This window comes from Setaria italica, chromosome VI, assembly GCF_000263155.2.
Source record: "Setaria italica strain Yugu1 chromosome VI, Setaria_italica_v2.0, whole genome shotgun sequence".
Taxonomy (NCBI): domain Eukaryota; kingdom Viridiplantae; phylum Streptophyta; class Magnoliopsida; order Poales; family Poaceae; genus Setaria; species Setaria italica.
In genome coordinates, this window is record NC_028455.1 from 31398953 (window position 1) to 31419020 (window position 20068).

General features: G+C 46.9%; 3 protein-coding genes across 3 annotated transcripts; 2 read left to right on the top strand and 1 right to left on the bottom strand.

The window, feature by feature from the left end:
* Nucleotides 1-2585: 2585 nt before the first annotated feature.
* LOC101767104 (transcription factor MYB41) lies at nucleotides 2586-4147 on the bottom strand. Its single transcript, XM_004973697.2, has 2 exons — nucleotides 3923-4147; nucleotides 2586-3738 (listed from the first exon to the last, which is right to left on the bottom strand). The coding sequence occupies exons 1-2, from the start codon at nucleotides 4053-4055 to the stop codon at nucleotides 2909-2911; spliced, it is 963 nt and encodes a 320-aa protein (XP_004973754.1). The 5' UTR covers nucleotides 4056-4147; the 3' UTR covers nucleotides 2586-2908.
* An 8098-nt stretch (nucleotides 4148-12245) lies between these two features.
* Nucleotides 12246-13711, top strand: LOC101767505. The gene has a single exon (XM_004973698.3). The coding sequence runs from the start codon at nucleotides 12921-12923 to the stop codon at nucleotides 13422-13424; it is 504 nt and encodes a 167-aa protein (XP_004973755.1). The 5' UTR covers nucleotides 12246-12920; the 3' UTR covers nucleotides 13425-13711.
* Nucleotides 13712-17227: 3516 nt separating this feature from the next.
* Nucleotides 17228-19908, top strand: LOC101767907. Its single transcript, XM_004973699.3, has 5 exons — nucleotides 17228-17379; nucleotides 17468-17568; nucleotides 18570-18664; nucleotides 19381-19432; nucleotides 19510-19908. Exons 1-5 carry the CDS (start codon nucleotides 17281-17283, stop codon nucleotides 19619-19621), a joined length of 459 nt encoding a protein of 152 aa, XP_004973756.1. The 5' UTR covers nucleotides 17228-17280; the 3' UTR covers nucleotides 19622-19908.
* Nucleotides 19909-20068: the final 160 nt, after the last annotated feature.

Here is a 20068-nt window from a genome sequence, read left to right on the forward strand (position 1 = left end):
TTTTACATTTTTTTTTCGTTTTTGTTTCCTTCCTCCCCCGAGCCGCGTGGGCCGTTGGGTCCGAGTGGGCTCACGACTTCACCCGCGCATCCGCAAACAGGCCCGCAGCGGCTCGGCCCGTTGCAGTGGCCGACTTTTTTTTTTAGCCCTCTTTGCAAAAGATTCTCACAAATACGCCCCTCATGGAACCAATTCCAAAAATGGACCCTTAGCTTGACGCCATCCACGCTGGCGCCAAGCTTACACGTCTCGGCACCAGCCATCCTGACGCCAAGATCCATACGCAGCTACTGACGCAGATTCCAACGTGGCGGGGGCTGGCGCCAAGCATGGCTTGTCGCCGCCAAGCAATTTACCCCATGCCTCCTGGCGTTTCGAACGAAACAACTATAATTATTCCGAGAAGTGTGCAACAAACTACACTCTAGTTCAACTGGTTAGGACGTGTGCTTCCTTATCCCAAAGACCTAAGTTCAAACCCCTGTGTTGGAATAAGGAAGTCCACGTCCTAACCAGTTGAACTAGAGTGTAGTTTGTTGCACACTTCTCGGAATAATTATAGTTGTTTCGTTCGAAACGTCAGGAGGTATGGGGTAAATTGCTCGGTGCCGAGGCCTACGGCGCCAAGCTCCCGCCACGTCGGAATTCACGTCAGCAGCTGCGCATGGACCTTGGCGTTAGGATGGCTGGCGCCGAGACGTGTAAGCTTGGCGCCAGCGTGGATGGCGCCAAGCTAAGGGTCTATTTTTGGAATTGGTTCCGTCAGAGACGTATTTTTACGTATTTTTCGTAAAAGAACTTAAAAAAAAGACGGTTGCAGTGGCCTGCGAATTTTTGCCGCGCAAGGGCAACAGGGATTAGGTGTGATCGATCAGTCTCAATTGGAGCATCTCTTTCACTTTCAGCGCGACGTGAGCTTCCTAAAATTTCCCTAGCAACCGCGACCAACTCCACCTTCCCTTCGCGTTGCGCGGGCAGCTTCACTCCCGACTCTCTCGTTGCATGGATATAATATGCCCCACGTGTAGCCACATCACCGGTGGACGATGCTGCCATTTTCACCGTGTAAAAAAAATTGTCGAGACCATGTCAGACGGAGTAGTACGCATGCAGTGTGAAAACTGTGAAGTGTCTTCAGTAAAGAGACCGGCTCGAGGATCTTCTGGCGTTAGTGAGTGAATCAACTCGTACCTGCTCGCCAGGAAAAACGGAGCATTTAATTTAGTTTTTTCATCTTCTTTAAAAAAAAGCCTTTTTGACAGATAATGTTGTGATTGTGAAGGACATGAGAGTCTCACTGTTAGGAATTAGGATGTTTGGTCGCCAACAAAAGCCCAAGAGAGCGGCCTCTCTCTACTTTCGAACTGTTTGGTCAAATATCATGTTCAAAGTTCAGCGACAAATTAAAGTAGGGAGACATGCATTTTGCAATATCTTACTGTTACTTATGGGAGGCTCCTTTTGAAGTCTCCAAGTGAAGTCACCTAGAATCCCAGGTGGACACTCGTGAGAAATTCTAGAAATTTTCAAAAAAAGCAAAACATCTGACCATCAATTGGTAGACTCAAATCATCATAGCTATTGGATCTATTACGTTTTCTAAAAAATTACCCACATACGCCATTACAAAAATAGCCTAAAATAACCCCTAGATCTATATATAAATTACCCACATCTGGCATTATATAAAATAAACTAAGTAACCCCCTAAACTTCATCAAAATTACCCACTTATGCCATTATAAACAATATTTAAAATAACACCCTAAATTTGCAACTAAATTTCCCACCACTAATACTTAAAAATAATTTAAAGTAACCTCTTAAATTTCATTTATATTACCCACGAATATGCTATTATTAAAAATAATATGAGGTAACCCTACATTTGAATCCAAATCACCTTAATTAAAAATATAACCAATATATGATTCTTAATCTTCTATTTCTTACACTATATATATGATATAATAATTAAGGTATATAGGCATGATGTGTGTCACCATTTATAAAGATATGGAGGAAGTGATGGAACTGTGTGTCTTTCTAAATTTGTATCTAAGGTACCAATGTATGTTGTTATTAAAAATAATCTAAAGTAAATACCTAAATTTTGATCTAATTATTTTCATGTGCATAGTACATAAATGTCCAAAAGTAAATTAATATCTGATTTTAAATTTCCTATTTATGTCATTGTTAATAAAGCCATGATGAGTGTCACCAGGCAGACCATTTATACATGTATATAAGGAAGTGATGAAAAATATTGATTTTTATGCTAAGCATAATGTATGGATGTGCAATACAAAATGAAAAGGTGTGAATGTCAATGAAAAAGTGTACAAAACAATTACTAATTAATAATCAATCACAACTGGATAAAGATAATTACACATCTATATGAGTATTATGTTGAGGTATTGAAAAAATAAGAGAGTTGTAGGTCAAAGTTTTGATTATTGGTTAGGAGTTTAATTTCTAAATAATTTTCAAATATAATAACTTTTAAAAATATTAGCTCATGTGGGAGCACGGGTTGATGGACTAGTTCGTATAAATGCAATGCATTTTGCATTCGGAAATGCACCAATGGACTTGGTATTTCTTTTTGTTTCATCATCAGTATTCAGTACAACAAGCACTTTGGTGTACATTATTCTCATGGGCAACTCACACACTCCTCTCTGCACAGCTAGTATTTGTTTGGAGTAAAAATCTATTCAGATGTTCGAATGCTATCAGAATATCAGATATACTGAGCATGTATACGTATATGTGTACGTGAAGCTTACAAAATTCAGAGGGAGCTAGCAGATACGTATAGATCAGGCCGGGGCGTAGTATATGATATAGAAGGTTCTTTGGTATACATGTATATATATAAGTATGAAGCGTGGTTATTACGTCATAGGAAATCAGTGATGAAGGGGTCGTCGGGGAAGAACTCCGGCCAAGGGAGCGGGCTGGTCGCGCCGCCACCGAAGCTGGACGACGCCGTGGCGCTGCATCCGTCGGCTGAAGGGTAGTTCGCGGCGTCGGAGAGGTCGGCCAGGGGCGGCAGCGAACCACCGCCGTGGAACGAGAACACGTCAACATCAGCGCCGCCATAGCTGAGGCCTTGATTGCCTTCACTACTAACGGGCGCCTCGGGGAACGTGCAAGAAGGTAGCTGGCCGCCGGCCGCGGACACCGGCGGGGCAGTACTGTCATGAGTCCCCTGCGGCGAGCAGAGGCCGCCGAGAGCCGCCGCCGCCGCCTCGGCGTCGGGCGCGGCGCCGGCGGCGGCGGTGGAAGCGATGGTGGTGGCCGCGGACTGGAAGAGGCACTGCAGGTACTGGAGCTTGGCGGCCTGGATGGCCACGTCGACGCCGGCGGCGGCGCCGGCCTGCAGCTGCGCGGCCGCCGGGTCGGCGGCGGCGCCGAGCTGGTCCCGGAACGCGGCGAGCGCGATGAGCTGCGGCAGCGCGGCGAAGAAGTCGGTCCGCGGACGGTGCGTCATGGGGTCGAAGCCCATCTGGATGAGCCGCTTCTTGAGGTGCGTGTTCCAGAAGTTCTTGATCTCGTTGTCCGTCCGGCCCGGCAGGTGCGCCGCGATCGCCGACCACTTGTTGCCGAGCACGGAGTGGAGGTGCAGGATGGTCTGCTCCTCCTCCTGCGAGAACTTGCCCCGCTTGATGTCCGGCCGCAGGTAGTTGGTCCACCGCAGCCGGCAGCTCTTGCCGCATCTGTTCAGCCCTGCAAACCATCGCAACCATGCTAATGTTAACAAACCGTCGATAACTCGATATCGATTACTAGAATCATGTAGCTCTATGATCATCCGAATGCAGCTGCGGTGGAGTTGCTTCTTGCTGATGTGTAATTCTAAGCTCTCTAGCTAGCTCTTATGTCCATGGAGAACAGAAGCTGCAGACTGTACCGGCGAGCCTCGGGAGGGTCCTCCAGCTGCCATGGCCGTTCTTCTGGATGTACTGAAGCAGCTTCTCGTCCTCCTCCGGCGTCCACGGGCCCTTCTTGAGGCCACTCTCGTCGCAGCAAGGAGATCTCCCCATGGAAACCAACTGCAAATAAACCTGAAGCACAGGTGCGCGCTCACCGGCCACGCTCAACGACGCCCAACTGAATGATGCTGATGAATGGCTCGGCGCCTTGAGCAAGTAGTGGCCACCGGGCAGCCTGCTTATATACTGGCTGCTGGCGCCTGCGACCGTTATCCCCTCCACTAGCTGTGGTCCCTGTCTCTTCTTGTTGTAATGTGCAGCATGGGTTTGCCGTCGTCGCCGTGCTGAGGTGTGTGCGCAGAAGAGAGAGAGACTTGTCAGTCTACGCACGCAAGATTGGTTTCAGGTAGAGTGTAGCATGGTTCTTGTCGTGCTGAAAGAAATTGAGGGCTATATAATATGATAATCATGTCTACTTGTTCGTACTGACTTGCTCGGAATCCAGACAGTGTAATTGTTGTCTCCATAAGACACAAGCAAGAAGCTTCTTCTATTCTCCCCTGATGCACAGAGTCGGCACACAGAATTTTCACTTTTCCAAGCAAAGAAGTTATCCGGGTCCATTGGCAGCACCACCCTCTCTGCAAACAAGACATGATTAACTGAAACACACTTTTTTCCCCTAAACGTAATACAGTAAGTCCTTCAGTATAAAAGGCTACGATTATCAGGCTCCTAGACAAGTCATGTAGCACAACACAAATCCAATCTACAGTATAGCATATATCTGCATGCATCTTTTATTTAAAAACATGTATGCATATGCCAGAATTCAGAATCAAATACGCCTTGCATGCACGGTCGTAGATGCATGGTTTGGGTAGGTGGTGTGCAGAACTAGATGACAACTTCGCATTCTACACACACGCAGCACAATAATAGCGCACAACATATAAAATGATTGGCTGAGATCATGCGGAATTGTCATGTAGCTGCTTGGCCTTTGTGCTCCCAGGGATGCCTGGAGAGTTGGAGTCAGGTTGAAGGAACTCAAGGGGGCTTTTCCTCGGGTTGTCCTCGTCTCGCTCGGTTAGAGGAGGGCCTAGCCTAATACTCCAAGGTCAGCAAGCAGCTCCCATCAAATCCAAAGATTTTCTCCCCTCTGCATCGCTTTGTTGCGAAATGTTATGGTTTCCATCCGTGCATGCTTTGGTCGGAAGGCCCATGCACGCAATAACATAAGATAGATTTCTTCGGATCACCTGTCCCACCCTCCCAACCCCTAAAGGCGGCCTCAGCTGACTTCCCCACTTGCATCTTTCGATCCTCTTCGCATAAGTCTCTCTCCCAACACATTGTTGCTTTTTTTTTTCTTGAACACGACACATTGTCGATTTAGTTTGTATGATCTTTCTCAATAGAGAATCATCTTTGCGACATCGTTCTGTTCCACATATTTTCTTCTATCTTCCAGGATTACTCCCACAATTATCCAATATTTATTTAAGTGTTTATATGTACCTGAATATAGTGTATTTCTAGATGCATACAAACATCTATGAACTTAGAAAAATCAAAACGACCTACAATTTGGAAGAGAGGGAGTGTAGTTTTGCCTTGCATTGTGAGGCTTTAACTTTTTAATATTTAGTTCTCATTTCGAACACAGGAATTCCAATTGGCTTTCTATGAAATGCCTCCATGGCAGACATGGTCTTAGTGGTCACCAGTCCAAGTCTCGAACCGGGCAGCAGGCATTGTCAGCCTACAGACGCCCTGACCCTACGGGAAGGTACATGATTACTTTTTTTCTCCCGATCACAAACTGTGTCAGTTGCTCAACTAACTAGGACTAACAATAAAACGCTAACGACTCAATGCGCATGAACAAGCCTCGGAGACCAGATGAACAGCACACATGAAAAAGTCAGACCTTTGAAGAATGCTGCATGCCCATTGCTGCTCAGACGTCAGACCTTGCATCTTGTTCGTACAAAGAGGTCCTTGTATAGTTGTATATCTGTTGGCTGTACCAAAAAAAATTTAGTACATTATATATAGTACAGTTGATGGACAATTTTCAGAAAGACAGCACTCACAAAGTTCATAGTACTCGATCTTAATAGCTCAATAGTCCTAGCTGAGGTTGCCATTTATATTCTGTGGAGAGACAAGAGTTGAAGAATACACGGCACTTGTCAAGGACTTGCATGGTAGATTATGTCATGCTGCTACCTAGTGTAGAGACCCGTATATACGGCGTCATCGTAGACCTCATGAGCTTAATAGGGTTAAAACATTGACATGGTTGCAGCAAACTAATTTTTTCCTAAAGAAGCAGGAGCTAATTAACTAGCCAACATGTTTCCTGGTACACATCTTGCATATTCTAGCTAGTCCAGTAACTTATAGATGCATACATATAGTGTTCACATATTGTGTTACCAGCAACACGCGTTCCGGTCATATTGGGCATGCAAATATTTGACCTAGTTAAGCACGTAAATATAGTAGTCTTTCTATGACTCTATCTACTCTAGCACGTACCTCATCACCTGCTAGGTAAGTTAATTAGCAGTAACATCAAGAACAGTGCCTTAACCATAGCAGCAAATTGTTTGGAGCTCGTGGAAGATTTGCAGATCTGGTGCTCATTATAAAAGGCTGCAGGTGCGTACTACCCCTCGATGATCTTCTCATCAACAAAATGTATGGATTGAAGGCTTGCCTTTATGCATAATCCATGACGCCATATCGGTCTGCTTGGCTGCTTGCATTGCATACAGTCCAACATGTATGTTAGTTTCAGAGACTTTCAGTAGCGTATTCTTCAGCCTGGGTTATAGTCTGATTTCTGGACTAGAGATACATTGAACGCACAAACAAGAATTAGTGATAAGGACGTGTCTTGCATTAATTTGATATTCTGGACAGGATTGAAAAGAAAAGAAAATAAAAAGGTTGTGTTATTACTGGATCAAACAACCTAACCTAGTGATGGATCGATCGGTAGAGACTCCAGTTGAGAGGATGCAAAACGAGGCTAAAAATCAGTGTTCAAGGTCATGTGGAACTGTTGGCCTTGACTCACCCCTCATGCAGCATTAGTAGTTTTAGTAAGTACTGTAATGTCTCTTGGGGTGTTTGGATACAAGCTACTAAACTTTAGGAGGTGTCACATCAGATGTTCGGACGCTAATTAGGAGGACTAAACATGAGCTAATTATAAAACTAACTGCAGAACCCCTATACTAATTCGTAAGACGAATCTATTAAGTCTAATTAATCCATCATTAGCAAATAGTTACTGTAGCACCACATTGTCAAATTATGGACTAATTAGGCTTAATAGATTCGGCTTGCAAATTAGACTCCATCCGTGTAATTAGTTTTGTAATTAGATTATATTTAATACTTCTAATTAGTATCTAAACATCCGAGGTGACATGTCCTAAAGTTTATGACGTGGCATCCAAACATGCCCCACAAGAAGAATGCATTTCAAAATATCTAGGGACGAAGGGATGACCAACCTGCATATAGCCTATAGTACGACCCATAGTTGTTCTTGTTCTTTCATGTTCTTTTTTAAAGTAGATTGGTTGGTTAAGAACTTATAGGGTGCATGAAGCCTACCTCTGTCCTCTGGAACGTTTGATCCAAAAAGGCAAGAACTATGAGATCATAAAAGAGAACAAATGGAAGTTCTGAATGTATAATTACCTCAGCAAACTGAATGCTAAATAAGCATGTCATGCTTAATTATTTGCCCATTAGTCCGAGACCACCAGTACAATCTTATATGACTTTGTGTAAGTTTGTATGGTGGTGGACTAATGGAGGTTGCAGGAGATAGCAACGTGGGCTACATTTCAGAAACCAAAAAGAAAAGGAAAGAAAAAGGAAAAGAAAAGAGAGAGCAAAAAAGATAGTAATGTGGGCTGTGCAAGTTTAGTACTTGAATTATGGGATAAGTTAAATTTCGTCTTAGGTAGAAAGGTACTTGTCTTGCAGTTTAGCTTAAAGTCTAAACTGCATCTTTATTAGTTTACGAAAAGGCTAATTGAGCCAACTAAACCCACAAGGAGGACAGGACCAAGCTAGAAGCAGGATTGCATGATCAGGCACTAAACAAGTCAATGCGAGTCTTTTCTCCTCTGCACCTCCTTTTTGCAAGGCTGTTCCTGTGTGCTGTCCTAAACTTGCATCATTTGTTGTCGGCAACAAGCTAAGGGCATAGGGAAAATACACAAATCACAGTGCTAGAGGCTATCAAGCATTAACCAAATGCGATGCTACTATGCTACCACTGGCTTCTGATATTTCTATATATCTGATTGCCTGCCTGGTGAAGCTTCCTTGTTTGATGGGCTACCCATCCAAAGAAAACTTTAGCAAGCAGGTTATGTGTTGTGACTAACAGTTCAAGATTCTTATGTCACCAAAGTTTAATTTATAAGCATATATGGTGATAAAGAACTGTAGCAATCGAGCTCACCTCAACTGCCTGGTTACTTGCAGATTTGGGTTTCTGATCATGCTGCAACTGTTGGAAAGGACTGCGCAGTTTGTGCTTGTCTGCAAAGGAAAAGTTAACTGCTAAGAAATGGAGGCCGGCAGTGACAGAGAATCTATGCTTTTATTCATTCAATCAGATTGTATACATTTAGTATACATATATAAACCTCAACGGCCTCCAAATCATGCAAGTTCTTCACTCAAAGACAAAGCAATATAACAAGTGATCACTGACACAGACACCGAGTGGAGTTTGGTTTGATGCAAGACAGGAAACTTGATGCAAAAAACAAAAGAATTTGAGAAACATAGCAATGATAAATGGTTGGGTTCATCTAAGAAATTTAGAACGCGGATCATGGACTGTTTGCAGAAATGTGAGACTTTTCTGTGAGATAACAAATACCACACAATAGTAGTCTGCAGCTGTACCTTTTATTTTGTTGGTTTCCTTGCAAAGGCTGCAGGGACCCTTTTTTTTTCTTTTTGAGCTGAAAGGCAGCAGAGACCAGCGTCCTCCTCCCTAAGCATCTTTCCTTGTCATGTTGTTATGGGTCGACTAGGAGTTGGACAATTCAGAAGAACGCGGTGGTTGACTTCGGGTAGGGTGGTGCTGCCCACATTGTTGGGCCGCTCCGATTGCAAATCTTTCGTGACATTGACACTGGACATGAAGTAGTATTCTCGTTTCATGCAGATGATATGTTTATCATAGCTTTCATACCTACCACGCAATGTAAAATCGTCACGTTGTGCGCATCCTATCCCCTTTTAACGAGAACAATGCTGCACATCCATGCCAAAATGACAGTGCTCTGATGCATATAGTAAAGCTCAATCAGTGCATATCAATGTGAACTGTTATCACTTGTTATCAGAGGGAAAAAAGAATCTTGTTCTTGCCAATTCAACATTTCAACCAAAGGTCCAAAGCAATCAGCCGTGTTGGTGTCACTCACACCTTGTCTGCTTGCTCCTGTTGGCTTAGTTTGACACACAGTAACACAAGTGACTTGGCAGTTTGGTAATCCACCCGTTGGTTGGGTAACACCGGCAGCGGCTTCGTTGGGTCAAGTGGATCCCAGCGACCTGACCTCACCAGTCACCAGAACGCGGCTACGGAGGGAAAGCACGTAGTACTTCTGGTGTCGTGTCGCCTTGACCTCGCGTTCCGGTTTCTACGTACGCTGGGGGACATGTGCCGTGCTCGCACGACTTCGCGGTAAAATCTTTTTTGTACAAAGCTTTATCCTGCGTCAGCCACAGATGACACGACGTGGCTGCTCTGTTGTGTTCTGCATTTTCTGAAGCAGGTGATTCCATGAATTGTTCACAACAGCCTTCACCGGCTCTGTGTAGAATGACTTCATGTGCTTGAGCACCAGTGCTCTGTCTCTCGATTTTTATTTTTATTTTTATTTTTTACATTGGGAGACGCATTGTAGGAGTACAGCTCAACCCGCTGCCAATCTAAAAAAAACCACTAAAAATTCGTGAACTTTTTTCACGACGTTGAATGGTCACCGGCGAGTTTAGCACCGGCCACCGGGCCTTCTGGTCTGGAATTCCATGGCCGCCGAGCTCAAAAGGAGTTTAAAGAATGTTACTGCCTTACTGGCCGCTGGCGGTGGGTGACCCACGGACGAGAAGGGCCAAGGCCCCGTGGTGGTAGCCTGGTAGGGAATGAGGCGGGTTAGCTCGGGAGTGGCCGGTAGCAGCAGTGGGAACGTCGCCGGAGACAGGAACCGGGCGGAGCCGGAGACGTGAGGTGCGCCATTGCCATCGTTGCGGCGAAGAAGATGAGCTTCCATAACCTGACAGCCTTTACATAACACCTAATTTAGTTTCGCATCCTCGGATGATCAACGGTTAGATTGCGTCGGTAAGGTACAACGTACCGGCCAGTCTAGCAGAACAGAGCGCAGAGCAGAGTAGGGGCAGCGCGTCCCCCGCTGATAGCCTGCGCATGTGGCCAGGGGGCACCGGCGCTCCGGCAGCCGGACACATCAGCGCACGAGCGCACGGAAGGCCACATGCGTGACATGGCCGCCGTCCCCTCCTCCTCATCCCAAGTACACTGCACGCAGCCAGAGCACGCCACGCCATCCCATCCTTGCCACAGCACAAGCCGCTGCCGCCCTGCCGCGACGTCTCCCATCGGTTCTTCTTCTTCTTTTTTTTTCGCTTTATCCATTGACCTTTTCCATCAGGCGAAGGTGGCGGGAACGTACGTACGCCTCCCCAATCATCATCAGCAGCAGCAGAGAACGCGAAGAAAATTAGCGGCGGCAATTATGCGGTTGATTGGACCCGTGAATCCGAAGGCCCGGCAGGATCGTGGAGTAGGGCACAGCAGGGCCGGCACCCCGGCCAGCAGCAGGGCATCAAGGATATCCAGTTTGACGCCGGGAACCAGGAGGCATGTCCCGGTGTTCCCCTCACCTCACCTACCACGGGACGGCGACGCGTTGGCCGGCAGGGCCCCCGCAGCCCGGCGCCTCCTCCCACCCGCCGGCCTCCTCCGACCGCCGGCCTCTGCACGGGAAATTTACTGCTCGGCTCCGGCTCGGCTGGGCTGCGTTTTGCTCCGTCCTCCTCCTCGCCATGTGATGCTCTGTACCTCCTGTCCGCATGCGCGCGACGGGCGCGCAGCCGTGCAGGCACCCCCCGCGCGGCGTGATTGGCCTCCGTCGCGCGCTCCGCGGCAGGCCGGCCGGCCGGCAGGCGGGCAGGCGGCAGCGAGGCCCAGAGGGGGCGCACGTGCCGGCGGACGGAGGGATTGGACGCCGCTGATGGACGCGACGCGACGCGAGGCACAGGGCGGGCGCGGCCTCTCTCTGCCTGACGACCTGACTGCCCTTGCCTGTGCGTGCCGCTGTGCCTGAGCATCAGTGCGCGCCGTGCATGGATCGGGGACGGGGACAGGGCGAGCAACACTTCCACTGTGCCGGCCACAGGCCCATCCGCTGGCGATGCGCTGCCGCTGCGCACAGCACCAGCTCACCGCGTCACTGTGGCGCCGATCACCTCGAGCCTGACCGGATGGATGGATGGATGGGCCGTTTTGTTTCTTGTTCTTCATTGTCTCGCCGCCGTGTCGAGTTCAGCTGGATGCATCAAAGCATGCAAATGCAATGGCAATGCGAGGCAAAAGTCAACTTGTTGATGGGCTGAACGGGTTCTGAGATAAGCCGGCACCGTCAATCGGTCGTGTCATCGTTCTTGCTCTTCCGGGTAAGGATTCTGCGACAGAACTTTCATGACTGAACTGAATGACAGGTGAGCAGTTCCGGGCTCAGGTTCGGCACATGGCCATGGGAGCCTTTCGCTCAAAAGAATCGTGTTCGGCATGGCTCGTAGATTTTCGAATCCTCCCAGCGATGGAAAACGGAGCTACGGTGATCTTTCCCCCTCCACCAAAGGAGATACTGCGAAGTCTGCAGCTGCATAAACAAGCACCAATGGCAGCCGAATAATGCAGCACATGAAACAACTCAGCTAGCTCAAACCATCATTGCATTGCAAACATGGCTGCTGCACACCACCAACTTTCTACCGGCCTCACTGAACCCAGCTGCCGAACACTCCCAAACACACTGACTCCTCTCTAACTCCCATCTCCATCCATGATTGCAGCTCGAGTTCCTCCTGCCTGCCTCGTTCCCAGTTTCTCACGAGCACAACAGCACGAGCCATAGATTTCGCCGTTGCGCTGCCTTGCGCGGCCGGCCGTGCCGCCGTGTCCCGGCCAGAGGAGCCGGCTGGCGGCCAGCGCCGGCCGGCCCCCACCACGAGCCGAGGCCACATGGGCAGCACACCGGGCGGGAAGCCCCTGTCACTCACGCTGCGCCGGGAAACAGGCCTCCTCCGCCTGCTCTGGGCTTGGTGACAAGACAGAGAACAAAATGGTTGGGAAAGTTATGAGAGACAGTTGGAGGGATAGCCTGTCTTTCCCATTTAAGGACACTGCCGCCCTCTCACGGCCGCTCTCCCCTCCTCCCTCCTCCTGACCACCCCTGACGCCTCCAAGCACAAGCGCACAGGGCCGCGCCTGCCCGCGCGCGCGCACCCAGCAGAAAAATCTTGGCGTTTCTCGCGGCCCTACCCCGTGTCTGCCCCGTGTCCGGTGACCCCTCCCCCGCTCGTCTCCTGTGAAGACGAAGATGGTGGCCGGGTGTCAGAGGCTTCAATGTTCCCTTCAGGTCGTCGGTGTCCAAGAAGAGCAGGCCAGGGCGAGAACAATGGCTTCTTCGGCCTTGCATTGATGGGGAGCCCAGAGCAAGCATAAATATAGCCTACCAGTATTCATTCCCTCCCAAGCTTATCAGGCTCAGTTAGAGCTTCCCTCTCTTTCTTCGTTCCCTTCGGCTAGCTCTAGCTCTGGTCTAGCCTGCTTGCTTTCGATCTCGTCTTGCTTCTCTCTCCGTCCCCCTTGATCGATCCTGATCCCTGAACGCCATGGAGTCCTCCTCGCACATCACCGGGGACGACGGCGGCGAGGGCTGCAACAGCTGCGAGTCCGGCTGGACAATGTACCTCGCCTCCCCCATGCATGGCGACGACGCCGGTGGAAGTGGCAAGGGGAGCGGCAGCGAAGGGAGCAGCGTCGATGATGGCTACGGATACATCATCAGCGACAGGAGGAGCGGCAAGAAGGCTTATGAAGATTACGCCGATGCCGACGACGACGATTCATTGGCGTCCGATGCTTCGACCGGACCGGCCAAAGTGAAGTCGCCTTCGTCCCCGCCAGAAGACGGCAGAAAAGAAGATGGAGGACATGGGAAGAACGGCGTCGCCGGCAAGGAGGACGAGGAAGAAGAAGGCGACGTGAGAACCAAGTTCCCGTCGACCTCCCGCAAGAAAGGCGGCAAGGTTGACAAAGGCGGAGAAGGCAACTCGTCAAGGCGAGGCAACAGCAAGAGAGGCAGCTCTTCAAGGAGAAGCTTCTTCCTCTGGTAAATCAAACGACCGACTAAATGTATTAGCTTCAATGTACTAGCATGCTGTACGTCTCGGGCATTTCACCATTGCTGGTTGAGCTCAGAACCCTGTTAGAAGCAGCATCAAGCATGCATTCATGGAGATCAAAGGGAAGGCTCTTTTTTGGTCCTTATTTTTGCCTTCCATGGCGTCCTCCTCCTCGTTGACCTCCCACTAGTAGGTTTAGCCGTTGCCATGTAAAAATCTACTGTAACCTCTGGTCATTGTTCTTCAGTGCCCTGCTTTTAATGTTTGCTTGCAGTCTCCTTCTGTGTTTCTAGATATTAATGAACAACTGCACTAGGGACTAGCCCAGAACCTACATACTGACCAGATGGATTTAGGTTTCATCGAGTCATTATGGGCGTAACAGTAATCAGAAAATAAAGTTTTCTGCTTCCCCAGTATCTAGAATGTCAGGAATGTGTGTGTGCATAACTGCATATTCTGCTGTTACGATACAATACTATTCAGAAAAAAGAGGGCACATGCACACATGCTATCTTCCTACCAAAATCGCCATGTGCAAACATCTCAGCAAAGAATATTATCCATCAATCATCACAACCTAAGTTCAACCAAACATAAAGAAGCAGGAACATGTATCGGTCACAGGCAAACGTGTTGCTAGCTGCGGCTACCTTTCCAAGCCATCAGCTTGCCAACCCACATTCCTCAAGCAGATGCTGAGAGCAGGTGGCCTTGGCTAGCCTGAACTCAACTGATCATTTGTTGGGCATGGCATGGCAGCCCATCATGTGGTAAGTATCCTATATAACAATGCGGCATAGGAATGAATTATGTGGCCTAAACTCCAGAGCAGAGGAATATTTGTCTAACCACACCACTCATGCAGCATCAAGGCAGCAATTGCTGCACATGCTGTGGACAGGGTGGAAACAATGATTTGCCCATCACACTGGCCAAGCTAATTAATGGCCATAAACAAACCTACAATGATGTAAGCCGGTTTATGTCTCTAAAACAAGCCCCCCTACGTTTTTTTTCTAGCCACACCAAATCAACAAAAATTATATAAAAATATGGGTGCCTCATGTTCTAGAAGAATATATGTAAAAGGGCAACATGAGTACAGCTAATGCACCTCTTTTTTGCACCAATCTCCTTGTGTAATGGTGGCAATGAGCTGCTAGACTTTATACAAGAATTAAACAAGGTGCGGTTGCGTCTCCTCTAATGTGTGGTGGCAGCAACATGCCGCAATTAAGCCTCGCGCCAATAATTCGCCATGAACAAACTTGATCATAGAAACATATAATGCGGGTCTGCACAGCCCAATAAAGCATGCGAACAACAGAAGATGCACAAGAGAGTCCAGCTATCACCTGCTATTCTCATGTATGATTCTTTTCAATCCAGAGCTGCAAGTGGCGAAAGGTGACTTTGGCAACGTTCCGATAATCGCCCTCCCTCAGCTGGGAAATAATGCGGGCAAAGATACGCCTCTGAAATCTGAACTCTGAACAGCAAGGTGTCATCCTCATCTCTGGAAGAGAAGCATTCAATATGAAGAAATTCAGCAAGAGTTTGGTAACCTCGTCAGGGACAGGACAAAAATGGGAAAAGATAGTCACACTGGACACTGCAAGCGATCAACTGAAAACCGAAATAAGCAATTTTTCAGAGATGGAAAAGGAAAACAAAGACCTATACATCCTGGGGTACCAACGACGGAACTGAAATGCTCATATATAACTATAAAATCTTCTGTTCTACTGTCTGACCATACCGTACATGGAAGGAAAAGAACGCTTTTATATACAGAAAATGTTCAGAATCTTGATTTGAAGTTACTACTGAACAAGAACAGGGACCACCTGATCGAACACAAACTCTGCAAGTTGGGCAGGGAGTCGTAAAACGGGGCAACATGCTCATGACCCCTTTTACTTTATACAGTTCATTCAGAACATCAAATTTCTAATGTTTGATAAAAGCCTAGTCTACCAGAACATCAAAGTGTACCGTAGTTAATTCAGAAATCAATTTTTTTTAATATATATTGGACATCACGATCAGTTAGACCAGTGTAAAACCTTTGATCTTAAAAAATGGACTCCAGTTGACTGAGGTTAAATTTCAGATGGGTCTGTAGTCAATGCCCAGTTGTTCACCTAACAAATTGTAGCAATGGGATCCACTAATCTCATATGCAAAGTCATTAGCCCGTAGCGATTAGGTTCAAAGCGATACACTAGGGATCGGAAAAAGCAGTAAGCAAACGAAACACATGGTACGAACCATCCCCGTGGCTAGAGAGACTTCTGGAGATGGTTCACATCGCTTCCCAAATTCCCCCAACCTAATCACCCGCTAGGCCGCTACTAATTACCCGAGCGGTGGACGAAGTCGGCGGAGCGGGGCACGGCAGAGACCGCGGTAAGACGGTAAGGAACACGTGCGGGCCGACGGCAGGGGGGCAAGCGCAACGACGCCGGCACGGCAGCGAGAGGGGCGCCGCCGTGCCGTGGCGGCGGGGCTTATCACGTGGAGGTTAGCCGCAAGGGTCCGAAGTTCCGAACCGACGAAGGACACGTGCGAGATCACCTGCTAATCTTATCTGATCCAACGGCGGAAAGAATTATGCAAGTCCAACTATATATTTTAGTCATCTAAGGAACAGCTAGCTGCACGGCTGCGGCTGTAGCAGCGAGCCAGCAGCTGCTACAGCGGCTGCAGCCATAGGCGGAGCTCCCCATGCAGCAGGGTGGGCAGCTTCCCCAGCTACTGGCAGCTCAAACTCCTACCTCCCCTTCTTATCCATGGCGTCCTGCAGCCCGCTCAATGGCACTACACGACTGGACTGGTGCCTGCATTGTCCCTTCCAGTAAGGCGAGGCAAGGAGGCCACCCTGCCTCCATGGAGATTCCCCTGCTAGCCACCCTCCCGTCCTAGCGAGTGAATCCAAGTCACAGGCAGGCGGCGGACAGCCATGGTTGAGTCGAAGAAGCTTGCAGCTGTATCCATTTTATGATTTGGAGACGACGACTAGAGAGGTACGGGCCTATAAGGCCGAGATAGTTATGTTTTGGGCCATACATTTGGAGAAAAAAGCCCAAGAAACTATATACCCATTTTCCTTTTCCTTTCTTTAAAGATTGTATGTAGTGTATACTTCTACGTTTATACGGAGTATTTGGAAGACGCTCTGCAACTGATGCAGTGTCGGCAGGCACAATCGCTACTGGCTGTTCTGCCCCACCTAAAATTTTGGTCCAGCTCCGCCACTGGCTGCAGCTAGCATGCAGGCACAATTTTTTTGCATGCTTTTTTACAAGTACCCCTTCTGGTTATAAATAATCATGTTTTTGGAGTTTTTAAAGTGCAACTTTAGCCACTATATAGTATTTGTTATACTCCCTCCAATTAAAAAATGTTTTACGGTACGGATATGATCCCCAAAATACGACTTTGGCTGGTATTATTTATTACAAACATAGCAAATACTTTTGGGAAACTACAATTTGAGATAAATCTACTCGTATAATTTTTAAAATACCCAAACATATGTAGAAAATTTAATTTATAACCAAAGTTTTTTAATAGATGATTCCTTTTTATTCTTTGAAATCTATTTCCACACCTTTCCATGTTTTGGAATATTTTCAGCCTTCTTTTGTATGAACAATTTGATTTGCCGAGCTTCTTCAAATATTTCAAACTATTCTTGAAAAAGATTCAAACTATAATTGCCGTCGGATCTAAAATGAAGTATCCAGATCGAATTGACGCGACTAACTTCCAACATTTTTTTGTCACGCGACCCCGCCCGCTTTCATCGGTCATCGGTCAGCACCACCATTCCCTCTTCCCAATGCCGTCCTCCCCGTGGCCACCCACTGCCGGAGCTCCGCCGCCGGGAGCGGCGGAGGACACGACCTCCACCGCGGAGCTGGAGCGTCGCCCCGTCGAGGTACCACTCCCTTCCCTCTCTGCCTCTTGCTCTGATGCCCTAGTCTCCATTCAGCTCGCTCACAGCTCACCTGACACCACCACCCTAGGGTTCCCGATCTCCCCCCGCGCAGAAGGAAGGGTCCGTGGCCGCCGCCGCCGCCTCGGCGCAGGAGAGCATGGCTCGGCTTCCGTCGGAGGACTACTTCTCGTAAGGCCCTCTCGCTTGCCCCTCCTCTTTCGTGCTCTGTGTTTGTGCAATTGTCGCCAGGAGTTCTGCAGCTACATCGGGTACTGCTTTGACTGGTTTTGGGCTCACGAATTAAGCGCATTGTCATATGCTGCCTTGCTAGAATGGTTTCCTGAGACTTTATGGTCATAAGCAATATCCACGGCCACTGGGCTGCAGTCACCTACACGGGCTTCTCTGTCTGCACACGTGTGCCCAATTGTGGATTCTTAAGTGATGTGCGAGCTGACAAAAACAGTTCCTACAGTACATAAATTCTTTGAGAGATTTAGGTCTTGCGGTTTTTTATTTGATTTTGCTTGTTGTGAGAAACTAGATTTCAGAGGTTACAAATGTGTTCAAGATATTCCTGTGAGATGCAGCTGTATTAAGATTAAAAAAATGATACATCCGTATTGTTTCCTAACCAACCTTCCTGCTGGCATGGCAATCATTTCTCCTATGGATAAACTGACCGTAGGAAGCTTTACTAGTTGTTATTAGCAGTTGGAATAGTTGACAATATAGTGTCTGTTCTTCAAGAGTGATGTGATAGGATTGCTTTGATCTTTCTGGTTTCACAGTTAACCTCTGACTTCACATTACAGTGAATGCATCTCACGAGTTCACATTCCTACACAAGTCGTGATAGTAGGAATCCAGAATAGATCCTTAAGCCTCTTTACTGCCACAGTGCCACCATGTTGTTTATGTCAAGTCATGTTAGTCCATCTGGGACTATGAAACAAGCTTTTAACCCATGGAAGGCAACTCGATTCATATTTTTCAACTCAGGTCTTATCATGGTTTTTACATTGCTGCCATTTTTCTTCCTAACAGATCAAGAATAGATCCTTACATTCATCAATTCATTTTTAAAATAATCTGTTGGATTTTTATAAAACCCAAATTAAGCTGTTCCTTGGTTACTATGAAAAAACATGAATGCTTACCCTAAATGTTCTTTTTGTTACTCTTCATAGAGAGGTAAAGACCCAGGAGCATGGAGAGAAAATCAACAAATATCAGGGTATGCTTGCAGCGCGTTTGAAGGCCAAATATTTTTCTATGGAAAAAGGTAACTGATAAAACTGAATTCCCTGGTAAATTAAGATGAACACCTATTTTGCTTATTTTGTTTCAAACAATAAATCTCTTTCTGTTATGTTAGCCAGCGTTTGCTGTTGATATGTAGTTCACCATCTTTCTGAATGTGTTAATCGAATTAAGAAGTAAACTGTCTGAAATAAAATGAAAGTCGCAGTCAAAAATTCATATTTGTTATTTTGTTATCACTAAATGTCACTAAGTATGAGCGGAATATTTTCTAAAAGCTCCGAATCCTATTTCCGAGGCTAATCCGTATGGCACATTTGATGGTGTTGATAGTGCACATACCAACAACTACATGTCAAAAAGCCATTCTCGTAATCTGAACCAGGATCTGGCCTAAAAAAAATGCACGTTGACACAATAATGATATGCAGATTGAAATCCAGTATTTTCTTAGCGGCCAAGCTTAACATCCCTAAAACTGCATAAGCTGATCCATTAGAGCACAAGTCTCTGTATCATGCATGTGTGATTAACTGATCAGCAGTCCAAAGCCTTACCTTTATATCAAAGTTGTTGTTTCATGACTGATTAGTTCATTTTGTACAAAACAAGAAGATAATTGCGATAGTCAAGTTCACTTTTTAATTTTCTGAGTGATTAGTTGACTGCAAGTGAAAGGCTGTGCTGGCAATGTCGGTGTATGTGTAATTCTTTTTTTCCCCACCATCCTGTGAACAGGAGACATGTTTGAAGAAATCGTCATACAGTCTGAGACCATTCGACTAAGCAGGTGCTGTTCTCTCAGTTTGCTTATTGGAATATTGATCTGAAGTTCCGTTGCAACAACCATACACCTTTTGTTTTCAGGTGGCCATTTACAAGGTTATTTGCAGATCCAGCAAAATTTTGCCGAGAAAAGAGCTATACTGAGAAGGAGATTTCTCCATCTCTGGCTGGGACAGCCATGTCGAATAATTAAGCACCTCAGGTTTTAGCCGAAGAAATATCTTAACACCTGGCATGTGGCTAGTATCCCTCATGACTATCTGATGGATAAGGGCTCGGTAGTTTTCACCGCTAACTTGTACCAGTTATCCTTAAAATTAGCGACTTAGAGCTTGTACACCTTCAACAGGCCCGGATTAACCTTATATTGATTTGAACTTTTGTAGACATGTTTGCAGGTATACTGAAACCCATTACCTGTATCTATGGAAGTACACTGATATCGATTTTATTCCCCCATGCGGTTGTTTCAACTTTTTACCTGCTAGAGGTGTCATATCCACGATCTTTGCATATTTTCCGATTCCTTTTCTGCTGAAATGATGTAATTTGTAGGGCACTAGCATCTTGTCGCCTAATATTCTGTTTGCAGCACTGACATCCTACCACCTCTGATGCCAATTATTGCAATGCTTCTGCA

What these genes read in the sequence shown, in the direction of transcription:
- LOC101767104 (XM_004973697.2), bottom strand. Translation starts at nt 4,055, where the DNA reads ATGGGGAGATCTCCTTGCTGCGACGAGAGTGGCCTCAAGAAGGGCCCG. An exon ending in GACCCTCCCGAGGCTCGCCG is followed by an intron (nt 3,739 to 3,922) that starts GTACAGTCTGCA and finishes GATGGTTTGCAG; the next exon opens with GGCTGAACAGATGCGGCAAG.
- LOC101767505 (XM_004973698.3), top strand. Translation starts at nt 12,921, where the DNA reads ATGGAGTCCTCCTCGCACATCACCGGGGACGACGGCGGCGAGGGCTGC.
- LOC101767907 (XM_004973699.3), top strand. Translation starts at nt 17,281, where the DNA reads ATGCCGTCCTCCCCGTGGCCACCCACTGCCGGAGCTCCGCCGCCGGGA. An exon ending in TGGAGCGTCGCCCCGTCGAG is followed by an intron (nt 17,380 to 17,467) that starts GTACCACTCCCT and finishes CCACCACCCTAG; the next exon opens with GGTTCCCGATCTCCCCCCGC. An exon ending in GAGACCATTCGACTAAGCAG is followed by an intron (nt 19,433 to 19,509) that starts GTGCTGTTCTCT and finishes TTTTGTTTTCAG; the next exon opens with GTGGCCATTTACAAGGTTAT.